Raw genomic sequence first — 27,731 nt, forward strand, 5'->3', positions numbered from 1 at the left:
CCAGAGGGTGAGCCTGCCAGGAGGGGCCTGTCCAGCAGCAGAGGCATTAAGCTACAGCTTCCAAACCATGCAGCTTCCCTCCTATCCCAGAGCGTGGCCTGTTTCCAGCACAGTCCCAGATTAGAGGCTGCCAGGGCTGAGCCCGGGCCTGCTGCTCTCCGAGCCCTGCTGGAACGGGAGGCTTGTGGGCCGGCTCTGACCTTCACTTTGCACCCGGTCACGCGCACCAGGTCAATAACGAGGCGGGCGATAACAAAATGAGCTGTCACAGCCAATTAACATGCTGGGCTTAATCGGCTTGTGGACGGTTAGGGGCCAGCTCTCAGGCGAGGGAGCTACAGGTCTGGGAGCATCCCTCCCCACCCCCCGTCCCTCTTGCTCTCCTGGGGAAGCTAAGGTCAGTGTCACACAATGCGATCGAGGCTGGGGGGGCTCTGGGTCAGCAAGGTCATGCCCCCCAGGAGAGCTCTGCTGCAGAGCGGGAGGCAGGCAGACCAGGGCTATGGAAGTCTGAAAGCAGCCTGGAAGCTATTCTTTGCTCAGCTAGAGGAGCAGGGTGGATCTCATGACTTGGGTATTAGTGAGGTTCTTTGCTAGGCACTACCATAGGACACCCACCCGCATCTCCTATGGAGGCACACCCCCCCCCTTCTAGATCACACCTCCCAACGTTCATGGCTTCCTCTTGATCCAAGTTAAAGGCTGCTAGGCTCAAGCTGTAGCATCGGGGGCAGGAATCTGCCGTGGCCACAGGCGTCAGGACCAACTTCTAGTCCAGAAGTTCTGTCTGTGCAGCCACATCCTCTGTCCCTGGTAAACCCCCAAAGGATCATTTACATAAGCACCCAGTCGTTGGAGATCAAAATGATTTGCAGCCCCAGGCTCCCGCTGGATCCCTTCCCATGCAGGAAGGCGCCACAAGCCACTGGCTACATCGTCTGCAGCAGGCCAAGGGACTGCAGCTCCTCTCTCTGGGTTCTCATGGCCGGCTCTCCAGCACAAGCCTCCACATGATCAGCGACATTTCTGCCCCCTCCAGGCTGGACCCACGCAATGCACTCTGCTCACAGCCGCCTGTGGATGCACCCAGGCAGAATATAGCTCCAGGCCCAGAGTGGCCCGAGGCAAGGGGAGCACCTAACGCCTGCCCGCTGGTCTCCTCGCTGGCTTTCTGATCGTTTACAGGAGGAGCACAAGGGGCTAATAATCTCAGATTCCCTGCTTGACCTGCTTTTGTGGGTGCTGTTATCGCACCGTTCTCAAGAGGGGGCTGTGGTGCGAGTCAGTCTTGCATTGCCAGACACCGCTGGTCTCTCTAGGAGATGCTACCCAAGAGGAAGGCCCTGTGTTCCGGGACCCCCAGTCTTCTAGGCACTGATCACTCTGCTAAGAGGAGGTTCCCCAGTGTAACCTACCTAGGTATTTATTCAGCTCCTCTCACTATAGTGCCAGGATTCCTTCTCCCTTCACGCAGAGGGAGATTCAGCATCAGGCCTCCGGAAAGCCTGTCTGCAGGCTTGTTTGTTTACTAGGCTGCAAATCCCTTATATTGTCCCAATGCAGCTGATTTCTGAGCTGCCTCCCAAATGAGATGATTGCCGTTTACTGTGCTCAACAGCATCAGTTGGGCTTGTCTCCATCTCCTGCCACCGGAGGTTGCTGTGCAGAGACGCTCTTGCCCATGTGCAGAGTAACAGACACTCTCTGCTCACAGCCTGCAGAGGGCACGAAACAACGGTCACAGTGCAGCAAAAATCCACCCATCCTGCGTCATCACCTGCATTCCAGACGGTAAAGGCAGAGGGGGCCAGCCAAAGGCATCCGATCCATTCTGTATGGCAGCATATCAGCTATTCTGGTGAAAAAACCAACGGGTTCAACAGATTTGCTCAAAGCCTGGTGAGATCAGAGCTCTCCCAGGCAGATGGCTCCCAAGTAATTAGGTCCCTGCTTGTTTTTATGATAGAAGCAATTGTAAATGAGAGCGTCTTTCTTTGCCCCGTATTGGATGTAGTTCCCAATGCGCGATTTAAAGCAGTCGCCTCTATGTCACCCAGAGGTATCACTGCACTTTTGCACTGCTGATTCAGGCAAAACCCCTGGGCCTACGCAGACTCATTTGCAATAGATTTGTGCCCCCAGATTTATGGGTAGCCCTAGCCACCCGCAAGCGAGGCAATTGCTTCCTAGAAACGTCGTTTGGTCACTAAATGCCGTCAGTACAGTCGGTGCTGTCTAAACAGAGATGGAGACATGGGCCAGATTCTGAGCTCCAAGGCATTGGTGTAAACCTGGAGAGACCCCTCCAGTCGATGGAGTTACACTGATGTAACAGAGGTCAGAATCTAGCCCATGATCTCTGTCCTGAGGAGTGCATGAGCCAAGTTCTCTCCTTGGAGGCAAGTGTTGGAGTCACAGTGCTGTTAATGGGAGCAGTGCCTGTGTATCTGAGGGTATGATTTAGCACTGAATAAGTACCAAAAATGCAGGCAAGACCTTCAGAAACCTGATCAGAGACCAAGGCAGGATTCATCCACACAGGTGTAAATCTGGAGCAACTCCACTGGAATTACTCCAGATTGACACCAATGTAAGAGTGACCACATAGTGGTCTTGCTTGGAGTGGTACAGTTTGGACCTGATTCTGATCTCCATTCCTCCAGCATACACCTGATTTGCACTGGTCTGAGATGAGAAGCTGGCCCTTGGCTTGCTTTTATCCTTTAGTGGTTTTTCCTTTGAAAGCCTTTGCGGAGGAGGGCTCAGGAATGGATGCCGTCACTCCACTGATTTATGGAGTGTAGCCTAGCCTCAGAATCAATGATTGAACAGTCATTAAAAACCTCCATTTTCTATATGGCTGAGGAAGGCTGGGAGCATACATGTCATTAATTCTGAACAGGGCCCCTGCCTTATTTCCCTTTGCTGGTTCCTGATCACTGGGAGTTTAATTCACAACCTGCAGTAATGTGAATTACACATATGATCGGATTACACCATCCGCAGTAATAAACGCCCATTCAGAATTTACATTCGGGGTCACAGTGGACAGTTCCACTGCCTGGGCCATGTAGAACAGAACAGGATAAGGCGCTGCACGGATACTGGATGGGCCACAGCATGGGCCAATGGAGACAGCACTGGGCTGGGAGTCAGGAGAGCTGGATTGTATTCCTTGCTCGCCACTGACACACTACGTCACCTTGGTCATATCACTCAATGTTGCCAATTCCTCAAACCATGCAACTGACCCCCAAATCAGGAGAGTTTAGCAGGAGAATTATGTGGTGGGTTTTGGCCTGTCTTCTGTTTGAATGCCCCCTGCCTCCTGTCCCCAGCGTTTGCATGTGTCCGTTACCCCGGCCCTTCTCCCAGCGGTATAGCATAAGGGGCTTTGGGGCCCGGCTGCAGGAGCGCAGCACCCTTGTAGGCTGGCTGCATGTTTCAAGCAGCAGGAAAGAGGAGGCCCCTAGGGCTGCTAGGGGTTATTTCGTTCCAGTGATTTTAGGTAAAGAGTCTGTTAAAGACAGATATACTCATTTAAATTAATTTTAACCCAAGTTGTAACTTGCCGCTTATCACATGAGCCAAGTACCCATGACGTTCTGGATATAACATCAATCGTGAAAGCTCTAGCACCCAGATGGACGGCCTGGAACAGATACAGATGCCTCTGCTAGCCAAGAAAGGCATTCATGGCTCTAATGATGGCGGATACTGAAGTCCTTACTCAGCACCAGGAAGCTCCATGACATTTGACTTGTGTGGTTTCCTCTACATTTTTCCTTCAGAAGCTAGGCTGCCCCTGGCCGACTCGCCCTCCAGCTGGGCATGACAGCCACAAAGGAGATCCCACCATCCTTCTGGGGGAGGGAGGGAAGAAGGGGATCATTATTAATCCTGGTCTACATCTAGGGAAACTGAGGCACAGAACAATTAAGTAACTAGTCCAAGATCATCCAGCAAGTAAGTGGCAGCAGCAGGGTCAAAACAGAGCTACTACCAGAAGCATCTGGCACTGGCCACGGTGAGAGACAGGATACTGGGCTCGAGGGCCCTTAGGTCTTGACCCAGTGTGGCCATTCTTATGCGTTCCTGGCCTTGTATCCCATCTTTAAACCATTAGACTGTGGGCCAAATCCTCAGCTGGTGTAAACTTGTCATAACTCCATCAACCCCACTGATGCTACAATGATTTACAGCTGCCAAGGAGCTGGCTTTGGGTTTGTTTTTCCATGGTAATTTTACACAGTCCTTTTGCAATTTCTTGGTGTGACCCCGGCACAGGGCTTTATTTGATCAGTTCAGCTCTGGTATTTGATTTTTTTTTCTCTTGTTCTTGTAATTCTCCATATGCTTCTACTGCAACCAGGGAACAAGCCCAGAGCCCTCCTGTGGCTAGCAGAATATCTGTCTGCTTTTATGGGCCTCACAAGCTGAGAGCTCAGATCCTATGGGGGTTGGCTTTTTATTAACATTTCTATTTGCTTTTTTACATTGATGCTTTTATTACAATGTCACAGCAGAATTGTAACAGCAAAGTCATGGTCCAGGAAGGGATTTTCATTACAAGCCTGTTTTCGGGCACTTTTCTGGGGGCAGTGGGGGAGGTAGATTACCTTTAGGTTGAAATTTCTCACGTTCATTCTTAGGCCAAATGGTGATTTTTCTGGCAGAGATTTAATATAGGAAGCCTCTTCTCTTCTGATCCCAGGATGAACCAGAAGAGGCTATAAAGCATTTCCCTGGGGTTGTTTTTTTGTTTTTTTTTTGGCTGGGATAATTCCATTTTTAATGCCTAGGACTCCGTGAGGAGATGGACTCTGAAGCATGAGGGGAACGAGGATTTAGAAGTAATGTTCTGCTTGAATCTTGTTTATTGCCCAGCGCACACACACGAGACAGCATCAGGCACTACAGAAATACCTGCAAGAGAAATACCTGGGCCCTACAGGCCTGTTCTGATTGGGATCCGGGAAGTGGGCGGGCGAAGCCCATCCACTGCTAAAGGATCCCCCGCACCAGCCTAAGAGGGGGATCCACAAGACCTGGACACCAAATAAATCCGGGGGACAACTAATGAAATAACAGGGACAGGAGTGCAGTCAAAGGGTCAAACGAAGGGAACCGGCTGGGGACACCGAGCAGAGAAACCCGGACAGCGCCCATTGCTCCTCAAAGGCATCAAGGGAGTCAGTGAACGATGCCCAGAGGAACTCTGCCCGGATACGTGAACGGACAGAGGATAGGAAATAGGCCCCACAGTCACAGAGACTCCATCGGGATAGATGGCCGTTTTAGCTAGGGCCAGGAGGAGGTTGACCAGGAGATCCCGTGACTTTGTGGGGCCGCAGATAAGGAGTGCATAAATAAGAGGGTGAGGGGAAAAGTGAACCAAAAGCATAATAAAATATTGGTAAGGAGCCAGAATAGGGGCTGCAGCCTGGTATGCTCCAGATATGTGTGTGCCAGGGTTTCCCTCACGCCACAAAAGGGGCAGGTGTCTGGGATAGAGGTGAACCGCGCCAAGAACACGCCCGGGCTCACGGCTCCGTGAAGGAGCCGCCAACTGATATCCCCGGTGGGCCTCGGGACCAAGGTGGAATATAGGCTGGCCCACCGGGGCTCCTCACCCTCCAAAGGTGGCAGGAGGTCCCGCCATTTTGTATCGGGACGGGACACAAGGGTGAGGGCGTGAAGCACAAGCGTGTATGGATGTTTCCGTGGCGCGGTCTGGAAGCAGACCAGCTGCAGCTCGTGCAGCTGGCTCACGGTGAAGGGGTGGAGGGGGGTCGGTTGGGTCCATGGGGCAGGGGCCCACCGTACAGGCCTGATCCTGGGAGGTGCTTTGCGCCCTTTGCTTCCAGTTGCAGTCTGGCAGGATTTGGCCTGTTTTCAAGAAGGCTCAGCTCCCACTGAGAGCAAGGGCCGTCCACACGCCGCCCCCAATGCTGAGAGCATTGGTTGCGGTTTGGTGCTGAACGGTTTTTTGTTTTAATCCAGCCAGACATTTTCTTGAGGCACCAAGGCACAGAGCTCGGCAAGGGGACCCTCCCAAGCGCCATAATATTTTAGGAGGAGACTCACCATGCCCAAAATTCTGCCCAGACAGGGCAACAAACTTATGCTGGTCATGCCCAAAGATTGGTGCTTGCATCTGCTTCCACCTCCCTGCAGGGCTAACTACGAAACATGACTTCAATTTTTTTCCAGGCACGGGGGAGCAGCAGGGGGAAGAGCTGAAGCTACAAGAATTCACAGAGGCTAATGCAAGGTGAAAGACCACAGGGTGTCCTGCCAATCCAGATAGAAAGATTTCTGAGGCTGCTGGCCCTGCTTGGCAGGCCGCCGTTAGAAAGAACTCTTCAAAAATAGAAGTGTGCTAATCTCAGGAACCTGCTGGAATTGTCAATGACATTAATGAAGTGTTTTAAAAGCGGAGCGAGCGCCTTGGCTTCTTCGGTTGTGCCATTCCTTGTAATTTTCCACAACAATCTAAGGGACGCCCAGGGCACAGCTCTCTGGAATGGAGTTCTGCTCTACAAGGGAATAGCAAAGACTAACATCAGGTGCGCTCTTCGCCTGTGCAGGAAGCATGGCCCACAGCACTGCGCCCTGGAAATGGGAGGGGGAGGAGGGAAAGTGAGTGCGCTATATGGGGGTGGGAGTGGCAGAGTAGCCTAGCAGATAGGGAGACCTGTGTTTTCAAGAGACCTGGACTGCTGGGTGACCGTAGGCAACTCACGTCCCTCCCTGTGCCTCAGTTTCCCCATCTGTACAGCAGGGTTAAAGATACTGGCCTTTGTATAAGAACTAGTTATTACTAATCCAAAAATGTCCCTTTCTCCTCCTCTTAGCACTGGATGAAATAAAGCCAGGCACAAGGTGCTGACCTATTGGATGGAGGGGGAACATATTCATAACAAAACTACTGGTGGAATTGCTGTTCTCCTGCTCTCAGACAGATGGATATTTATGCAGCTGTTTTAAAGCAGTTAGAGAATGGGACAGGGAGTCAGAACGCCTGGGTTCCATTCCTTGACTCATTGTGACATCTACCAGACCTCCAGGTAACTCATAGTTACTCATGATTTGATGGGGCTTGTTTTATGCCAAAGTCGATGCACGATCTGTTAACACAAGCAAGGCTGTTGTTAACAGGACGCAGATAAGGAATAGTCTTTACCATTGTTTTACTTTAACGGTTGTCCTCTCTGTTGTTTGTAGGTCAGAGCACAGCTTCATTCTCGCCAGTTTGGTCCTTTTCTATTTGGCAAACAGGGATATATTTTCTCGTCCCTGATGGAGCTTGAAATTAACGTTTTGGTTTTTGTTTGCAGCTGTCAGGGCGCAGGTTGGGTCCCATTTGATATTTGTTCCATCCTGTTACAGTGTCTACAAGTTCAAAGAGACATTCTCAAGTAATTTAGGCTCCAACTTTGACCTCAGCTGCTGGAGAATAGCACCTGGATTCATACTAGCCTAGATTAAAAAAAAAGTTAAGGTAGGATTCATACAAAAACAGCGTCTTCTGCTCAGTGCTCCCTCTGCTGACTCTGACAAGGCGATTCACAAACAGCACAAAGAAGGTGAGTGCACAGATGGGGTTATTTCAAACTCCTCTCGGAACTAGTGGGGAAAATTCAGTAATTAACTGATACATGTGTATGATTCCGCAAGCAAGCGGTTAATACAAACACTGCCATAAAAAGAAGAGCGACTGTAAGTCCCTTACGTTGGCAGCAGACAATACAGCTTGAGCTCCTGACGTGATTGGTCTAAATGAGGGGTGGCCAACGTGGGGCTCCGGCACCACGTGCGGCTCTTCAGAAGTTAATATGTGGCTCCTTGTCCAGGCACCGACTCCGGGGCTGGAGCTCCAGGCGCCAACTTTCCAGTGTGCCGGGGGCTGCTCACTGCTCAGCCTCTGGCTCTGCCACAGACCCTGGCCCCGCTCAACCCCTTCCCCTCCCGCTCCCCTGAGCCTGCAGTGCCCTCACTCCTCCCCCCTACCCTCCCAGAGCCTCCTGCATGCCACAAAACAGCTGTTCAGGAGGCTGGGGAGGGAGCAGGAGACACTGATGAAAGGGGTGGGTGGGAGGGAGGCGCTGGGAGCACCGTCAGGGAGCTGATGGGGGGCTGCTGACATATTACTGGGGCTCTTTGACAATGTACATTGGTAAATTCTGGCTCCTTCTCAGGCTCTGGTTGGCCACTCCAATCTAAATGACTGGCTGAGATCACAATGGCTTGGTCACAGTAGTCGGACATCACCGAGCCTTCCTCCCTCTTCCAATGAAACTGAATCTGTGGATCATCAGCAAGGGATCTGAGCATTTCCGGGGCCAGATTTAACTGTGGGGGAAGGTGTTGGGCAAGTAATGTACATGTCAAAATCTAACCCAGCCCCAGCAGGTCTGTCCTCTCTCAAGGCATGTGAGTAACTGCTGGTAATGGGAATGGGTGTGAATGGAGAGGTGATTAAGATGCTGATGGTACATCTACACTTCAGCTGGGAGCCAGCCTGGGTCGACAGACTCATGCTAGCTTGGCTCGAGCTAGCACACTCAAAATAGCCACGTGAACATGGTGGCTCAGGGTACAGCTTGGGCTCTCAAGCACACCTGAGCCCCTAGGCTTGAGAGGCCAAGGTGCAGCCCAAGCTGCAGCACTCACACGGCTATTTTTAACGTGCTAGGTCAAGGCGCTTGCTTCCAGCCTTCAGTGCCAACATACCCCTAAGGTCCTGTTGCTGCGAGGAAACAGAAGACATGGCCTTGGAGCAAAAGTCTGCGGCTTCTTACAGATTCCCCAAGAGTCAATGGGCTTGGAGTAAGATCCTTGCAGAATGAACTGTGATTCTACACCCAGCTCCATTCCCCAACTGAAAACTCTGCTGTGAGGGCAATCTTCAGAGACTCTTCCCGCAGGAGGTATTTTCATGGGAAGCCTGGGTTATGATGAACAATAATGATCTGCCCTAGGTAAAAGCCCAGGCTGTCGTACAGGTTGAATTTGCAGCGTGTAAAAAGGTGAAAATGGCTGAGAACTGGACAAGTAACAAACTGCAAATCCCAGTGATGAGTCAGCCTGGTGATACTCTAAACAAAAAGCTCTCAGCCATGCTTGTAGCTGTTCCCATCTCTTCACCCTGTTTCAACAGACACACTAGGCATCAAAATGACACCCAGAGTGACAATCCTGGAATCTTATTATATAGGTTACTGTAGCACACAGGAGCCCTAATCCCAGACCAATACCCCCTTGTGTTATTTTAGTGCCTTTAGAAACGGACTCTGCCCACCACAGGTTTAAATCATGTTGCCCGTTCACAGGGAAGCATGGAAAGCCACATCAAAACTATCACAGAGATCCCTTTCTAAGGCTAGTCTTGGAAAAAGAAACCATTGGTCACGCTGGATGCTAGTGTGGGCCAGACTTCCCCAATACTCACCACCCCTTCCATCCCTGCAGTGGTTCCAGCAGTGTGTGCAATCGGTGATGTTATCGGTTTCATACAAAATCTCACCAAAGACGATTAGCAATATTAAGTGCTTAGGACTCCGCTTGTTCCAGCAGAAGTACTGCCTCTCGGGGAAAACCACCCGTAAAGAGAAGAAAATGCAAGTTCAGCCCTGCTTCTCTGGCCACTTTGCAGCAGTGACAAGGTGCTGTTTAGGTAGAATAGAAGGGCGAGGGTGTAAGAAAGCCGGCCCTCATGGTGATCAGGTGGGTCACACCCCTAGAAGAGTTCTACAGTGAAGCGTGTTACTGGGCTGATCAAAGAACCTAGAATGATTTCTAACTAGGGGTAACTTTTACATACTCTGTCGAGCCCCGCCTAAGTGAGGCGCTGGAGTTTGGCAGAGACAGGGGCCTTTCCCTATTGTAAACACTGAGGTACAGATTTATTGCAACAAATTAATACTTTTTACTTATGTTTATAAAATATTGCAGGCATTCAAACGTAAGTTAAACCTCACAAGATGCCCGACCCCTTTAGGTTGCTATTATCCTCATTTTACCAAGGGACAAAACGGGCAATGCCTAAATACCTTTAAATATCCAGGCCTATGTGACTTGTCCATTGTCACGAAAGGAGACTGTGGTGGGGTTGAGAACAGAACCCAGATCTCCTGACTCCCCGCGCAGTGCTTTAACCACTACACAATGCATCCTCTGAGCAGATGTGGCTTGGGGCACTTTATATCTAGAAAAGGTTTACCGAGTGCCATCTTTGGATTGGCTCAGACCTGGATTGTGCCAGAGGCTCAATTAGAATTTTGAGTATAGCACCTCTGACACATCACTGCTTAAAAAAAACAAACAAAAAAAAAACGAACGATCAAAGGAAGGTGCTTCCTGCAGGTACCCACAGTTGTGAGGCGACCATCCGCCCTTAGCATGAGGGAGCTTCATCTGTGCCTGCCGTGGGTCAGTTCCCCAACTCCACTGGCCATGGGCAACACAAACCATCCCCTCTAGGCCTATGCCAGCCTGGCTACCTCTCTACAGGTTAGCGGCAGGAACACTCCAACCCTGAGAGTCTCCCTAGAGTTTCCAGCCAACGATCCACTGGTCATTTGCAGTATTCACAGATTTGTTGCTTCCAAAGAAGCAGTACATGCCCACTCAACAGTTCCACTTCAGATCACTACTCTGCTTGACACACAACACTTACAGTAAAAACAAAAGTTTATTGAACAAAGTGTAGAAATTCACATGATAGCAAGCAGAAGTACTAAAAACATATGGTTACATATAAAATAAAATCATAACATGTTCTGGAACCTAGACACTTCCATGTCTTAGAGAGCAATGCTCACCCAAAGTCCTTGCACCGTTTTATAGCCAGGTTTGGCTGTGATCTTCCATTCATGAGACTAGTCACACCATTAGCTTGCCTCTTTGGTAAAAGATCTAGGGTGTCTGTTTGCACCCATAGATACATCAGAATTAATGACTGTCCTTATTCATAAACCAGATGCCCCCCTGCTGGCTGTTTTTTCTTGTAGATTTCACAATCTCAATCAGCATTTGACTTAGTCTGTAAATCAGCATCCATTGTGAAGCACACAATACACAATAACCAGACAACTGTCTGGTGAGATGCCCTGCCTAAAAAGAACCTGTCCACAGCATGTCATCTCCTGGTTCCCTGCCTTTACTTTAAGATTTTAAGAACACAATTTCCAGTATGGATAAGTAACTCCTTAAATATTATCCGTGCAAACATTTTGAAACGATTATGGAGACCTGTCGGCTACTGCCTCTCAGTAGAGACTTTACATGTCACCCTTTGGTGAACTAATATGCCTATATCTGACCCAGGCGATCCCTGTGCAACCCTATACATCCTTTGTGCTCTCTGCTGGTTGGCACCAAGAAGTCCCTGGGTCACACCTCACTCCTCAAATTGATGCCGTAGGGCTTAGCCACTGGCTAACCTGTAGGCGTCGGCTCAGAACCTTGCCAGGACAGCAGTGGGATTTTCAAATGACCTACGAGCACAAGCCTCATTGATTTGCAATAGGATTTGTGCTCCAAACTCACTTTGGTGCTTTCAAAAATCCCACCCTAAAATGTCTTTAGGGTTAAAAATAACCCTAGCCCAGAGGACAGACAGACATTGATTAGAGCACAAAGATGCTGGCGAAGAACCTGCAACAGAAGTAAAAAAGGGGGAAAGAACTGGGATGGGGTGGTTTTGCATGTTGGTTGAAAAGCTATTTATATTTAATTGGGCATCATGCCTCAGTGGCTGCCTCTGCTGTAAGGAAAAGTACCTGAGAAGCAATAAATAAAAAGTTTAAAGAGAATCTAAGTGCAAACGTGGAGTTTTCCAACTCATTACTTCTGACAAAAATGATTAGGGATCTGGAACACATGACTTATGAGGAGAGGCTGAGGGAACTGGGATTGTTTAGTCTGCAGAAGAGAAGAATGAGGGGGGATTTGATAGCTGCTTTCAACTACCTGAGAGGTGGTTCCAGAGAGGATGGTTCTAGACTATTCTCAGTGGTAGAAGAGGACAGGACAAGGAGTAATGGTCTCAAGTTGCAGTGGGGGAGGTTTAGGTTGGATATTAGGAAAAACTTTTTCACTAGGAGGGTGGTGAAACACTGGAATGCGTTACCTAGGGAGGTGGTAGAATCTCCTTCCTTAGAAGTTTTTAAGGTCAGGCTTGACAAAGCCCTGGCTGGGATGATTTAATTGGGGATTGGTCCTGCTTTCAGCAGGGGGTTGGACTAGATGACCTCCTGAGGTCCCTTCCAACCCTGATATTCTATGATTCTATGACAGGGATTCGCTGCCAGTATTCTAGAGAGAACTTCCACTCTGCTGGTTTGTTAAATATGTGCTCCTTAACTTTGTTAGTCAAATGCCAGGGATTGTTTCTGTTTTACAAGTATGCAAATCCAAACTCTTCTCACTTTAGTTCACTGCTGCGTGATTATGAAGTACAATTTGTGTTTATCAAAATTACACAGTAGGCTTAGCCAGATACCTTACCAGGCTTCTCAATGGCATCTGGTCTCTGGAACAGCCATGAAGTATTTCTGGATAGAATAAGGCATACAAGATAACAAGAAAATCAATAGCACATAAAATCTGCAAACTGCTGGCTGCAATTTCAGAGGACACTGTCAGTTTAAATATCATGTTTTCTTTTAAAAAGTCCTATCGTGTTTACTAACAACACCTGAAAGTATCAAAGGAACATTTATCTATGGGGAAAAAACCAAAAACAAAAAACCCCACCACATCTATGTGAACATTTTGTATCGACTACTGTCACAAGTATATCTAAGATTACTGAAAGCGGTTAGAGAAAAAAACCCTCGTGACTCACAAGCAAAGCTACATTTTGAGGACATCTCCACAGAGCAACCCTTGTGCTGTTTAATGAGCTCTAATTCCATTCGCTCCCAATAGTAATTTTTTAATTTGTTCATTTTGTGCATTTGACAGCATTTTGTGCAGTCATTTCAATGTCTTTGCTGCTTGAGAGAAAACAATTTTTTTTAAAAACATGCCTCAAAAATTGGTAAAAGAATTTAGGGAGCGCGTGTTGTTTGGCAAACAGACTAGATTTCAAGTCGATGCTGCCCCCTTTAAAACTGGGTTTTTAAAACCTAAATTACTTTTAATTACATATGCTGATTGGTTTCTGTTTTCACTTCACTCAACTTGGACAATGAAAACAGATTGCGCCCGTTTTGCTCTTATTTGGGAGTGCCTGCATTCTAGTGGTTAGAGCACTGAATAGGAGTCAGGACAGAGATTCCATTTCTGGCTCTGCCATCATGTTGCTGTTTGACCTTTGGTGTGTCTCATACATCTGTGCCTCAGTTTACCCCTCTGGGAACTGAGGATAATACTTCCCTTCCTCACAGTGGGATCGTGAGAATTCATTAGTTAATATTTGGAAAGTGTTTGAACAGAAGCACTATATACAGTGAATGCTGTACAGTATTATAATCATCAGTCAATTTCACTTTCTGGTTCTTGAGTATTACCACAATGCTTCAATGTTTGGGCTGCACATGCTGCAAGAGAATGGTTACATCCAAAACATCAAATAGTTTCCCTGGAATTTAAAAAAAAAAAATCCAAAATCTAAGCATAAATACTGACACATTTCTGTCACTTGGGTTTTATTTTATTTTTTTTTTTAAAACAGAATTAAAGGTTGGAGCCTTCTAGCAACCTAGCAGTGTCTCTAATGTGACTCGTGGCAACTGCTAGGATTGTCTCAGTGGAGCTAGGAGTCAAATGGAAGACGTTGCTACGCCAGCGGAAGTGTATAAATGTAATACTCCTGTGTTTGGGAGCTGTGTGAAGAACACGGTGGGTTCTTGCAGCAAGACTTTGGCTATTCAGAAACCTTAGCCACAGGGTTAGCATTCGTCTCCTGGCTAGGACTGATTCTCAGCAGCAGGGCAATTACAGAGACACACACTGTGTGAAGAACTTATTCCATGTGAAACACTCATTTATTCAGCACAGAAATCCCCAAATAGAAAATATACAAACTCCAGGCTAAAATTAGTTTCTTATAAAAAATGCATCATTTTCACAGCATGCTGTCAGTTAGCACAGTGGCATTTAATAATGTGCATGCTTGAACTCCCTCTTCATATTCCACTAGCTGCTGCTTAGTCTCCTGCAGTAGGACAGGTTGCCCTGTACACTTCAGAGACCATGGCAAGTGGAAGACGCTGCCGTATCCAGCACTCAGTATCCCTTCTGACTGACTGCAGAGGCAGAGCTTTCACTCCTGAGGCCCAAAGAATGGCCACTCGCCCATTGTGGGGGATCCCTTAGCCAACAATTACATTAAACATCCAAGAACAAGTGGCCCACACAAAATTTTGCTCTCCATGGGCCTGATCCCAAGAGACGCTGAAATTCTGATTAACATCAACAGCTACTAATCAAGTCAACAGTCACTGTGAATGCTCAGCACCTCTCAGGATAAGGGCCCTCATTAGTTACTTTTTAAAGGGCTTCCTCCCAAGGAAGGCTAAGAAACACCCAGATAGTTTCTAATGACTTGTCCCAAGAATACCAATTCCAATGGTCCCAGGAGTAGCTTTCTAGAGCCCTCCAACGTGACTCACAAGCAAAGCTACATTTTGAGGACATCTCCATAGAGCAACCCTTGTGCTGTTTAATGAGTTCTAATTCCATTCGCTTCCAATAGTAAGAATGGCATTTCCAGAGAGGAAATAACAATAGATCAGAAGGAAACAACGCATTAGCTCTGCCCCTTCACAATTAGCCAAAACTAGAAATCAGGATAACTTTTTCCATGAACTGGGTGTCCATATCACAAAAACCACCATGCATCTAGGAGTGAATGGGCTCTCCATTCCCACCTGCTGCCCAGAGGTGGGCTTTGCAGGTATGAGGCATAGTAGTGGCAGTGGGAGGTGGAAGCAGGGTGCATAAAGTTTGCAGCAACACTTCAACTGCTGTGTGGACAAACAGAAGGCAGTCTCTACTGTACAAATGACAAGCATTAAAATCACATACGAAACTAAAGCCGCAAAAGAATCAGCTAAAAGCAGGTGCTTATCCCTAACAAAGACATTTGTACTGGTGCATTAAGACATAGCACGAGAGAAAGGGATAACACAATGCAATCTATACCACTCTTCCCTTCATGTTACGGGGATGTCCTGTGGAATCATGAAGCTGGAAACAGCTGTTCATGGTCAACACACTGGGGTATGTGTGGGGAAGGTGGGATTTGAGGTGGGGGTGAAAGAGTTGAAACTACATTTTCAGAATCCCTATTTACAATTCCAGATCTATTTAGATGATAAATACAGTAAATATTAAATGATCCTCTTTCAGAAGAGCCTTTTATATACACTCAGATATGAAGCCCAAAACTATTACCATAAATCCATGGGAGAAGGATGTGAGCACTGTAAAACAATTTTGTGATGTATTCTTGTTATACTCATCCTTTAGTCTAAAATGTTCTTTGTTCTAATCTGAAGATGCTGCACAGAAGAACTTCAGTTAAACTGGGAGGAGAGTCTGTCCCTTTCCAAGACTGGCTGGTCTCTCTTCTCTCTGACACAGAGTACCTCAGTATCCCCTGTAGCAGTTTTGTGTCCTTCATGCCGTCAACCATCCATATCCGTGAATTTTCTCTTCCTGTAATTTTGCACCAGGCTGGAAGCTGTGATCTGAGAAGCCTGCCCCTTCTCCCAGCACTGAAAGTCATTCAGCCCTTTCTGACCAGCTCGAAACAATGCTCGTTCCAGTTCATCCAGCCGTGCCACCAGTGCAGAGGTGTCTTCGTTGTAGGCATTCTGGGAGGAGTCCATGATGCGACGGAAACGGCCAATAAATGTCTAAGGGAGAAAAGCAGAATTACAAAAGGCTAAGGGAGATTCTTCTTGAACTCAGGTGCTAGAGGCCTTTGCTTAGGAGCTGAAAGATCCAGGGTTCTAGTCCCTATGTTGTATCTATGCAGTCAAGGATTTGTTCTGGGCTAGCACCTGTCTGTTGGTAGTGAACTCGATGTACTCAAGGATAAGCTTTACCTAACTGGGGTGAATGGAGGAGTATACAAAATCCTGGCTGGAAAATGTGTGTATCACTGGGTGGAATTTGATTGGTCAAGTGTGATTGTTGCCTTCTAGTCGCTGACCGAACAGGGCTACTGAAACATAATATAACTATAATTCCACCTCCATTCAAGTGGGAGAAGTCATTGGTTTTGGAGCACGGGGCCTTGCTTGGCTGCAGGCCATTAATCTGTAGTCATGCATTTGTTACAATGCTGCTTAATGACAGGTTTCAGAGTAACAGCCGTGTTAGTCTGTATTCGCAAAAAGAAAAGGAGTACTTGTGGCACCTTAGAGACTAACCAATTTGAGCATAAGCTTTCGTGAGCTACAGCTCACTTCATCGGAAGTTGGCTGTAGCTCATGAAAGCTTATGCTCAAATAGATTGGTCAGTCTCTAAGATGCCACAAGTACTCCTTTTCTTTTTGTGAATGCTGCTTAATGTTTTTCTTCTCAAAACTGAGCCAAATGAGACTCCCCTTTTTAAAGGCATTACTACTACTCCTGATTGCATTTACCAAACACAAACCTCCCTCTGCCCCCAAAGCACTTGGGATGCTGCTCAAACACTTTCACATTCAGTACAACTCAAAAACATACAATACATAAACAATACACTTAAAAAGCTAAACAAAGAGGGGATCATTTAAAAGATTTTTTTTCCCCTACCACTATGGGTAAAAACATATATATATAATAAGGTACAAAGAAAGGCAAAGGGTTAAACTCTTGATAATCTTTGGAAATTGGGTTTAAGATTCCTTGGGAAACTATGCTTTTAGAAGCACCAGTCACAAAATATGACTGGGTTTTATTTATTATTTCTAGTATACACATTTATTTGGCATCTAAAACTTTGGTATTTGGGTGCTCTACAAGCACCAAATAAAGACTTTCAAGCTCTCAGTGAGGTCTCTGTACTTTAGTCACACATTTCTTTGAACATTAGTTTATTTATGCCATGATATATAAAACACAACTCATTAACAAGGAGGAGGGACACTGTGGTGGGGCAGATCCTCACTCCAGTCAGGAAGGGGTTAAAGAGCTCTTCTAGGCACAATCAGCACCCAGCCCAGCACACCCAAAGCCTGTCAAGCCTGGAGATGAGTAGGTCCTTACAGGGGAGTATCCCTGCTCAGGGCAATGTGGCACTCAGAGGAAAGCGGAGCTCCCGGGGCTCATAGTGCAGGGGCTGCTTATGAACCTCTGCCAACTTGACCGGTAAAGGGACCATCTTTACTTTATTTTCTATTACAGTCTCAGGCACTCAGCCTGAGTCCCTCAGAAACGCAGCCAGTTAAGACCCTGGACCCCCTCCACCCTCTTCACAGAGACTATTTAACTTTTGCCTTGCAGAGAACAATGGGGTGAGCCTGTACTGCAGGATTATTTTGTTTGCCTTTTTTGTTTTGGATGCTGTTATACCAAGAAGTGAGTGGGTGGGGGGGGGTGGGGGGAGCAGCGTCCCTCAGATATACAACCAGAGGACTAAACCCTGCACTCTGAACCAGCAAAATCGCAACACGTACAGCCAGAGATGATGTCTGGGACCACAGAGGTGCCCACTGTCACCCCAACAGGATGCCCCAGAGGTACAATCTCTGACAGATGCTTTGCATTTTCTGTTACTAAGAAGTGATGCATCAAAGTAGTTCCTCTTCTAGAAGTCATCATGTTCCTTGTACAAAACTCACAGGACCAAATTCGGCTCCTGGATGCATACATATGAATCTTACTGAATTTTCTGGGATCTGAATATGCACATCTGAGGTCAGAGGGCCCGATCTTGCAGTCCTTACTCAAGCTAGAATCATGTTTTTACATGTTGTTTACAGCAAAGTTGCAGGAAATATGGAGGAGGCAGCAGCAAAGAAAAAGGAAACCAAAGCTAACAAAGGAACTAGACTTGGTTCAAATACTTGCCTGCAGTATAGTCTGAGCTATCTCTGGATTCTCTGGATTGTCAAAATTCTGGAGCTGGGAGCCAAAGCCATAGTAGAATGGCCCCATTTTATGCAGGTCAACAACATTGGCATCAGCACTGAACACTGTCCGCCAGCCTTCCTTGTAAATCTTGGGCAGTTCCACTGAAAGTATCCTCCGTTTGTTGTCATACAACCCTTTTGCTAGCCACAATGGTATTTCCACCTTTGAACCCTGCATGCAAACAACAGAAAACCCCCCGCCACCCCCAAAATATAGGTAAATGAACTCTGATCATGATAACAAATAAACATGAGACTCGGATGAATACTGAAGATCCACAAGAGAGTGATTTTATTTCAGTCTACAATAGTAGAAACTAATGTAAATCATAGACTTTTGGTTGTCACTGGCAATATCCATAGACATAAAATTTTTGTGAGAACGGGTGCCAAAGTATGAGGCACAGAAAGACAGCTGCCTGTGTAAGATGTATATATAAATAAAAAACAATATTGCAGTGTAAGGAAAGTTACAAGCCGAGTCCCCCTGATCCTGCAGACACTTTCATATATGTTCAACTTTGCTTATGTGATTCCCCCCCACTAGGATTCTTCCGGGAAGTAATTTTACACACAGAATTTATTTGCAGGGCATGGTCCCCAGACAATAACTAGAATTTAAACGAAACAGCTAACCAACAGTAACTACATTCTCTACCAAAAATTCTCACCTCACTACAATATTTAATGGGCATAACACTTTCAGGCCCTTAAAAAAAATACCCTAGTCACAGTCACTGCTTTAGTGAATGCACTCTACAGGCTGAGGGCATGCTACAGTAAGAATTTTCTGATATTAGTTTGAAGAGATATTACCCTTTAATTTCACTATATATCCCACCGATCTCAGATTAGAATCTGGGGTGGGGGTAAAATGTGCCCACCCAGAGCAGTTTGCAGCCCCCCCCCCGCAATCTGTAATGCAAAAATGCAGAGCCTAGCGCGATGTATTGCACCCAGGCCAAAGCTACACATGACAGAGGGTGAAATCATAGAAGACCAGGGTTGGGAGGGAGCTCAGGAGGTGTCTAGTCCCACCCCCAACTCAGTCACCCCAGCCAGGGCTTTCTCAAGCCGGGCCTTACAAACTGCTCCCCGCAGAGAGCTCCACGCGGCCGCCACGGCACCGACGCACGCGAGCAACCCCGCACGCCACTACTCTGAGGCTGGAGACTGCATTTCCCAGCCTGCCCCGCTCCAGGCTCACGCCCTGGCCCCGCGGGCAGACACAGCGCACAGCGCCCCGCCCGCCCGCCGGCTTGTCACGTGGCCGGGCCCGGGGGCTGCCGGGAGCTGTAGTCCCCGGCGGCGGGTTACCTCCGGGATGCCGTCGCTCTGGCCGGCCCCCGCGCCCTTGCCCAGCACGGCGGCCAGGCGGGGCAGGGCAGCCTCCACGCGGCCCGGTAGCTTCTCCTGGGACATCAGGATGTCTTCCAGCGACAGGAAATTCTCCTCAGGCCCCAGCCCGGGCCCCACGGGGAAATAGGCCTCGGACATGGCGGGGGGGCGGCGGCGCGCTCCGACCCCGCGGCTCCCGCTCAGCCGCGGCCAGGCAGAAGCAGCCGCTGGGCCAGGAGAACGGACAACGCGCATGCGTCCCTTTCTCCCCACCCCGGAAGCCCCGCAGCAGCGCCAGGCGAGAGCAATCGAGGGGAGCGGGTGTGCACGTCGCACGCGGCCGGTCGCCTGGATGGGGGCCTGGGCAGCTGGGAGTTGCGAGGCCAACGGTGTTGCGCCCCGGCCCCGCCCGGCGTGGGGGGAAGCGCTGCTCCCCGACCCCGCCTGAGGTGGGGGGGGGTCTCCTCCCCCGCGAGCGCGGCACCCCCCGCCCTGCCCGGTGGATCGTTGCGGGCGGCGCGAGCGGGCGGGGGCGCGCGCTGCCTCATGACTCGAGCGGGGCCGGCCGGTAACCGACAGCGCCGCGGCGTCGAGGCGCGGGGCCGGGGGCCAACGGGAGGCGGAGCATGTGAGGGTGAGGCCCCCTGCTGTCAGGAGGGGGCTCGCAGGGGGGAGCGCACCTCGGACGGGGGCCCCCCCCGGTACTCAGCGATGTGCCTGGGGGGGCGACCCCCCATTCTCAGCGATGTGCCTGGGGGCCCCCCCCCCATTCTCAGCGATGTGCTGCAAAGACACCACGTGTAACAACTTTAATCCTAAACCACACGGGCCCCCTGCTCCCCACCCCCTGATCACCAGCTCTGCCCCTCCCATGCCCCCAGCCTGGCCCTGGGGACACCAGCCGCCCTCCGGGGATACCAGACCCCCCTGGCTCCTCCCAGTGCCCCCATCCCTTCCCCCTGCCCCCCCCCCCCCCCCAGTGCAGACAGGCAGTTTGCATTCGGGTTGAATCCAGCCTTGATCCAGGACAGGTTGAGTCGTGATGTCATGAAATCTCCTCATGAGACAACGCCACCCCCTGGCAGTGACGTAATAACATTGCCCTGGCGGGAGATCGCGTTCAGGCCAACCGCCAATAGCCCTGCACACAGGACCACCCCGGTGAAATCAGGACAGTCACGTAAAAGCCTGGCCTCTTGGGAACCTCTCGCTCCGCTACAAAGTTGTGAAGAAGGGACCCGAGAATTACATGTTGCACCGAAGAGTTCATCGTGGCGTACAGACATGTAGGAAGACAGTCCCTGCCCCAAAGAAGTTACAGTTTGTTTAGATTTTTAAAATCTGGGGAGAAATTCTGGCAAAATTCTCATTGACTTTAAAGGGGCCAGATTTTCATCCCTAGGGAATTTAAATAAAAACTAAAAACATATGATTCAGAAGATTTAGACTGCTCTGTCTAATTTGGTGGCAGGCCTGTTCAGTGGAGCTGGTTGGCATGAGAACACACCTTCATCCCATAAACTGTACTGGCTTCCCTGATGCAAGTTATTTTTAGTTTAACATAAAGCCCTCTGGCCTAGAATCTCAAAGGTATGGAGACATTTCACTTCCATGGGAGTGCGGCACCTAAATACCTTTGAGGATCTAGGCCTATGTGATTTGACATTTGTCTGGTTTAGAGTGTGGCCATCTCCTTTGTGATGGCTGAAATCAGCCTGAGTGTTTTTGCTGACTGTCTAAGATGTATGATCTTGATGCAGGCAGTTCTTGGTTGGAAAGTCCCTGTTTGTGGAACTTTCTCATTCTGGCAGGTGTCAGATCATGAATTTGTTAGCCTTCAGCACGTTGTGCTAGGCTCATCTTTTCAGCTAAGCCTTTGCTGACTGGATCTAACCAGAGGCACTGGGACAGGTTCACACTGGTGCAACCCAAGTAGTGGGTTGCTGACAGCAGGAAGTCAGCCTGGAGAAGGGGCACAGTGGTACAAACCATCCTTGCCTCTCTTTCCTTCCCTATCAGAACCCTAGGGGAGAGCACCTATGCTATCACAACTGCCTGTATTTGAGGTTTGAATCTCTTCTTAAGTGCAGCCACTCTGACAGGCACAGGGGAGCTGCAAATTGCACCCCATTATGCCCAAGGGGTGAATCTGGCCCTAGCCACAAACTGCCTGAAGACCACAGTGAGTATGAACTTGATCTGTGTGGTTAGGTATTCCTTTTTTTCTTTGAAGTGGGAATATGGGTTATCCTGCTTAATAAGGGACATGGTGAAAATCCAGGCAAATTAATATCTGTGCTAAGTAGGTTTAAGTAGATCTTAATGATCTCTGAATGCCAGTGATTTAATTATTAAATTGTTTTCATGCAGCGGCAGAATATTGGATTTGAATTCAAATGCCACATTCACTTTAGTGCTATAATGCAGTACACCAGAGATAATGCTTCTAGGTTAAAATCACACTCTTTGGGCCAGATTTTGATCTTGGGTAAAAAAGTATAACTCCAGAGTAACTGCACTGGTTTTACCAGAGTTACTCCAGACTTACACTGGTATAACCGAAAGCAGAATTTGACTTCTTTTGTCCTTGTCTTGTTTAGAAATTTTAAAATGTTTAAAATTTTGTTTGGGAATTCATTTTTTTCTCCTTGCTTGATTATACCTTGTTACCCTGCCTTTAATTGTGCATGTTGAGAAATAAAACAACATCAAAATCCCTCTACTATTCCTAAACACAGTAATCTATAAAATAACAGACCTTTTATATAATTGGTAAAGATTTTATTTTTCTTGTATCAGGGTTTATAGCTATGTTTATCAATCTCTGCTCATACAAAGCTTTGAGTAGGTTTGAAAGAAACAAGAGCATCGGTACACCCATGGGAAATGGCAATTTGGGTTGTTCCCACAGTTTTTGATGACTTAAGCAGAATGATATTTTTGAAACTTACTCTGTTTCCCTTCAACCAAAGACATACTGACAAATGGACCAGGAATGGATCAAAGGTATAGGGTGGGATTTTGAAAAACACGAAGCAGCTTTCAGTAGGAGTCATAGGCCTAATTGTCATCAACATTCCTGAAAATTCTGTTTTGTTTTTAGTGTGGTCAGTATTAAAGTTGAAGGGTGGTAACTAATGTAGCCAAAACCAGACTAATCTGAAAAAAGCCTGAATAGAAGAACAATATAGGGCAGGGGTGGGCAAACTTTTTGGGCCGAGGGCCATATCTGGGTGGGGAAATTGTATGCAGGGCTGGGCTGGGAGTTGGAGTGTGGGAGGGGGTGTGGGGTGCAGGAACGGGCTCAGGGCAAGGGGTTGGGGCAGAGGAGGGGTGTGGGGTGCATGAGGGGGCTCAGGGAAGGGGGTTGGGGTACAGGAGGGGTGTGGGGTGCAGGAGGGGTGCGGACTGCTGGAGGGAGCTCAGGGCAGGGGGTTGGGGTGCAGGAGGGGTGCGAGGTGCAGGCAGGGGGCTTAGGACAGGGAGTTGGCGGACGGGGTGCCAGAGGGGTTCGGGCTCTGGGGAGGCAGCGGTGTGCACCGGGGCCAGGGCAGGCTTGCAGGGACGTGGTGCCGGCTGCTTCTGAGAGCAGCTCGGGGCCTGTGGCACCACTGGGGGCAATCCCGCTGGCCGGATCCAAAGCCCTGAGGGGCCGGATCCAGCCCGCGAGCTGTAGTTTGGCCACCCCTGATATAGGGAATACTGTGTGCATAAGACTTCTTTCAATACATTTAATGAATACTGGCTCATGACTTAGCCATGAATTGCAAAATTTCTCCCTAGTGGTTTAAAAATTGACAGCCTCAGATTCAGTGTGAAAGACTGGTGGCTCTCATACTCTCTTTGAAATGTAGCTTTAAGTTTTAGGTCCATATTTGGTCCCCCATTTAATTTATCAGAGATTGACTTTTCATTGATTTTGAGCCTCTCCGATTGTACCACTCTTACAATTGAATACAGCCAAAGTTTTAGAGTAAACTTGGCTTGGATCCATGAAAAATATATGGCCCCAAATAGGTTCATATATTTGTGGAATTCGATTTGCAAAATTTGGGGAGCTTTTGAAACATGGGCCCCAGCCTGTCACACTTCCCCCGACCTCCACCTTTGATTCTGGTTTAATCTGGCACGGCTTGTTGCAAGAGTGAGTGGGGAAATTGAGTCTGCTCTGTGGAATGGATCATCCAGCTGACCCTTTTTTGTGCAGAGGGTTGGGATTCTGTATGCCACTCTTTGTTTTACTGGGAAAAATAATAATGGAAATGTATAGACTGAACTGGTATTATAAAAAGTGTGTGTCATTATTAACCATGAACGCTTGTTTTTTTATCATCTTTTGAAGGGTGAAATCAGTCATTGCACTTGCCAACTAAAAATCTACATTTGAATCTTTCAAGATTTCCAAACTGTAGTCCTTTTAAAAATTCATATCTATCAAAAAGAGAAAGAATAAAGGAAGAGATTTTGCAGTTCATGGCTAACTCACCAGTCAATGTCTCTTTTTTCATTACTTTTACATTCTTATGATCACAGTGTTCTCCATAAAGCCTTCTGCTCAAGCTGGTTTCAGGCTTGTTTGATATTGTTTTGACTGTTAATTTCCACACTTGTATTTTGATCAAAATCAAATCTGTTAAAACAGCCAAATTTGCAACACTTTGTTAAATCTTGTATTATCTATTTTATTCAAGGAAAATTTCATCAAAAGTTTTTTTAAAAGTACAATATGTTGGGCTAAGAATACATACTTGGATTATTTACTCATTGTTTAGATGCTATGGTACATAGGAGCTATACAAAAACCATAAGTAGATAAAAAGTAACAACAGGTTTTGTGAATGCCAGTATGCTGAAGTTGTGAAAATCCAAATGAACTAGATTTGTTAGCTGAGTAGAAAGAACATACACAGACCAAGGAGCAGAAGGAATATCTGCACATGTGTATGCAAATATGACACCCACACTTTGCCAGTTTTAGAAAGTCTCTTTTCCCCATTAATCAGGTACGTTAAATCCTTGCAACAATGCAATGCACAACTGAAGGGCAAAAACCAACACCAGAAAAATGATTCACATAAAAATGAAAAGGTCAACATTTTGTCTTTTTCCCTAGTAAGATTCCAAGTGTTTATCCATTGTACAGAAAACAGTTGGTATATTTAGATAGAAGTCTTAAATATTGTCCTTGATTTGTGATGGGAGAGAGAGAGAGAAACTTTGGAATAATTTTATTTCCATCTTTGCACATTTTCCAGAGGAATGGTATAACAGATTTCAAGAGTCCTTTTTAAAGGATGGTTCTGGATGAAGAGTCTAATTTACAAGACTGGACTAAAAAAGATATCCCTGTTTAATCGGGTCATAGGAACAAAGTCTTTGTGCTGAAAATGGACATTTGCAGCGATTGTGAGAAGAGAGGATTGTACAAATGGAGTCATCTCTTTTTATAGGGTTTGGAATCAAAATGTCCGGAAAGAGAAAAAAGAAAATTAATATTTCCATCAATCCTGAGATGCGTCAGCCTGAAATGAATGATACTGAAGTGAGACAAGACAACCCAGAGAGACTGAGGTACAGGGCAAACACAAAGATAAAGGAATCACATAATTTCAAAGAACACCCTTGTGCTTATTAGAGGACTACTCTGAGGCCATGTCTACATTGCAGGTGCTACAAGTGGCTCAGGTGTGGTGGTGCAGCTATGCCGCTGTAGTGTAGACCTTTCCTACGGCGACGGAAGTTTGTATTTTTTAGGGCTGTCAAGTGATTAAGAAAATCCATTGTGGTTAATGACATGATGTTAAAAAATTAATCGCGATTAATCGTGCTGTTAATAATAGAATACTATTTATATAAATGTTTTTGGGTGTTCTCCACATTTTCACATATATTGATTTCCTTTACAACACGGAATGCAAAGTGTACAGTGCTCACTTTATATTTATTTTTATTATAAATATTTTCACTGTAAAAATAAAAGAAATAGTATTTTTCAATTCACTTAATACAAGTACTGTAGTGCAAGCTCTTTATCATGAAAGTTGAACTTACAAATGTAGAATGTGTGCAAAACAATGTAAAACTAGAGCCTACAAGTCCACTCAGTCCTACTTCTTGTTCAGCCAATCACTCAGACAAACAAGTTTGTTTACATTTGCAGGAGATAATGCTGCCCGGTTCTTGTTTACAATGGCACCTGAAAGTAAGAACAGGCATTCTCATGGCACTGTTGTAGCTGTTGTTGCAAGATAGTTACATGCCAGATGCGCTAAAGATTCATATGTCCCTTCATGCTTCATCCACCATTCCAGGGGACATGCATCCATGCAGATGAAGGGTTCTACTCAATAATGATCCAAAGCAGTGCAGACCAATGCATGTTCATTTTCATCATTTGAGTCAGATGCCACCAGCAGAAGGTTGATTTTCTTTTTAGGTGGTTCGGATTCTGTAGTTTCCACATTGGAGTGTTGCTCTTTTAAGACTTCTGAAAACATGCTCCATGTCTCGTCCCAATCAGATTTTGGAAGGCACTTCAAATTCTTAAATCTTGAGTCAAGTTCTGTAGCTATCTTTAGAAATCTCACATTTCTTTTTGTTTTGTCAAATCTGCAGTGAAAGTGTTCTTAAAATGAACAACATGCTGGGTCATCATCTGAGACTGCTATAACATGAAATATGTGGCAGAATGTGGGTAAAACACAGAGCAGGAGACGTACAATTCTCCCCCAAGGAGTTCAGTCACAAATTTAATTAACGCATTATTTTTTTTAATTAGTGTCATCAGCATGGAAGCATGTCCTCTGGAATGGTGACCAGAGCATGAAGGGGCATACGAATGTTTCACATATCTGGCACGTAAATACCTTGCAATGCCAGCTACAAAAGTACCATGCAAATGTCTTTTCTCATTTTCAGGTGACATTGTAAATAAGAAGCAGGCAGCATTATCTCCCATAAATGTAAACAAACTTGTTTGTCTGAGCGATTGGCTGAACAAGATGTAGGACTGAGTGGACTTGTAGGCTCTAAAGTTTTACGTTGTTTTGTTTTTGAGAGCAGTTATGTAACAAAAAACAATCTACATTTGTAAATTGCACTTTCATGATAAAGAGATTGCACTACGGACTTGTATGAGGTGAATTGAAAAAAACTATTTCTTTTGTTTATCATTTTTACAGTGCAAATATTTGTAATAAAAATAATATAAAGTGAGCACTGTACATTTTGTAATCTGTGTTGTAATTGAAATCAATATATTAGAAAATGTAGAAAAACACCCAAAATATTTAATAAATTTCAATTGGTATTCCTTTGTTTAACAGTGCGATTAAAACTGCGCTTAATCGCAATTAATTTTTTTAATCGCAATTAATGTTTCTGAGTTAATTGCGTGAGTTAACTGCGATTAATTGACAGCCCTACCTTTTTCATAGCTTTAAGTAATCAACCTCTCCCAGTGGCAGTAGCTAGGTCAATGGAAGAATTTTTCCGTCATCCTAGACATATCTACACTGTAGATTAGGTTGGCATAGCGATGGCGCTCAGCAATGTGAATTTTTCACACGCCTGAGCACCACAGGTATGTGAACCTAACTGTTAAGTGTAGACCAGGCCTGAGAATTGTGTCTCTGTATGCGTTGTAAGAAATGTTGGAAATAAGCTGCCAGATCATATGCCTCCTTTTATATAGTTTGCCCTTCCATGATAAGAGAGATACCATACTGGGATTTGCCACTGAACTACTGAGAGTGAGTCTTGAGCAGGTTGCAGCATTCAAAAATGTATAACAGCCTTGAACAGCAAACCAGATTATAATTGATTAGCCTTGTTGAAGGAAAGGGAATGGTCTAATGCATAAGTGATCCTGCTTATGCATTGTGGAATTAATTATAATTCCATAATGTGTGAGCGTCAGTATAAATTGGGAGTGATCTTGCTGAAGTCATATGGAGTTACAATGGTATACGGTGGTTTGAGAGGAGGATCAGACCCATTAATGAGATGAATGAAGATAAAAATTCAAGAACCTAAGCTAGGTAGAAGAGGGCAAAGAGTGGAGGAGAGTGGGGAAACAAATGGCAAAGGAAAGAAGATGATGGGAAGATATGAAACAAAAATAAGGACAGAGGAAGTGGAATACAAACAAGGGGAGTGGGGAATCAAGAGGATAGGACATGGAAAACAGAGAAGGTGAAAGTCCATCTTACTATAAAGGTTATAGATGAGAAGTGATCCCCCACTGAAGAGGAGAGTAAAGTATTGCAGCAGTAAATACTGGCTGTTACGGGGCAAACTGAATCACCTGAGCTTATG

At 46.6% G+C, this 27,731-nt stretch overlaps 2 protein-coding genes and 1 long non-coding RNA gene across 11 annotated transcripts in view; 2 read left to right on the plus strand and 1 right to left on the minus strand.

The window, feature by feature from the left end:
• The first annotated feature begins 316 nt into the window (after positions 1-316).
• Positions 317-13,772, plus strand: LOC311529263. Its single transcript, XR_014713810.1, has 6 exons — positions 317-397; positions 6,214-6,274; positions 6,858-7,070; positions 7,393-7,589; positions 8,699-8,933; positions 13,685-13,772. It is a non-coding gene; the product is annotated as an uncharacterized lncRNA (long non-coding RNA).
• Positions 10,678-19,670, minus strand: GINS3 (GINS complex subunit 3; the record flags this gene model as incomplete). Its single annotated transcript, XM_084645110.1, has 3 exons — positions 10,678-15,872; positions 18,016-18,249; positions 19,395-19,670. 3 exons carry the CDS (start codon positions 19,668-19,670, stop codon positions 15,642-15,644), a joined length of 741 nt encoding a protein of 246 aa, XP_084501236.1. The 3' UTR covers positions 10,678-15,641.
• Positions 19,671-19,920: 250 nt separating this feature from the next.
• LOC311529260 (diacylglycerol O-acyltransferase 1-like) overlaps positions 19,921-27,731 on the plus strand; it is a 42,613-nt gene continuing 34,802 nt past the window's right edge. For 7 of the 9 annotated variants that reach the window (XR_014713808.1, XR_014713809.1, XM_084645102.1 and 4 more), the window contains exons 1-2: positions 19,921-20,049; positions 24,866-24,986. Coding sequence is in view for 7 of the 9 variants with exons in the window: in XM_084645102.1 (XP_084501228.1) it covers positions 19,962-20,049; positions 24,866-24,986 (209 nt within the window). In the remaining 2 variants the exon portion in view is untranslated. Of the gene's footprint in view, positions 20,050-20,398; positions 21,598-24,865; positions 24,987-27,731 lie in introns of those variants that run through there. The other 2 variants (XM_084645099.1, XM_084645098.1) reach the window with 2 other exon arrangements.

The sequence above is a fragment of the Lepidochelys olivacea genome (assembly GCF_965140295.1).
Source record: "Lepidochelys olivacea isolate rLepOli2 genome assembly, chromosome: 12".
NCBI lineage: Eukaryota > Metazoa > Chordata > Testudines > Cheloniidae > Lepidochelys > Lepidochelys olivacea.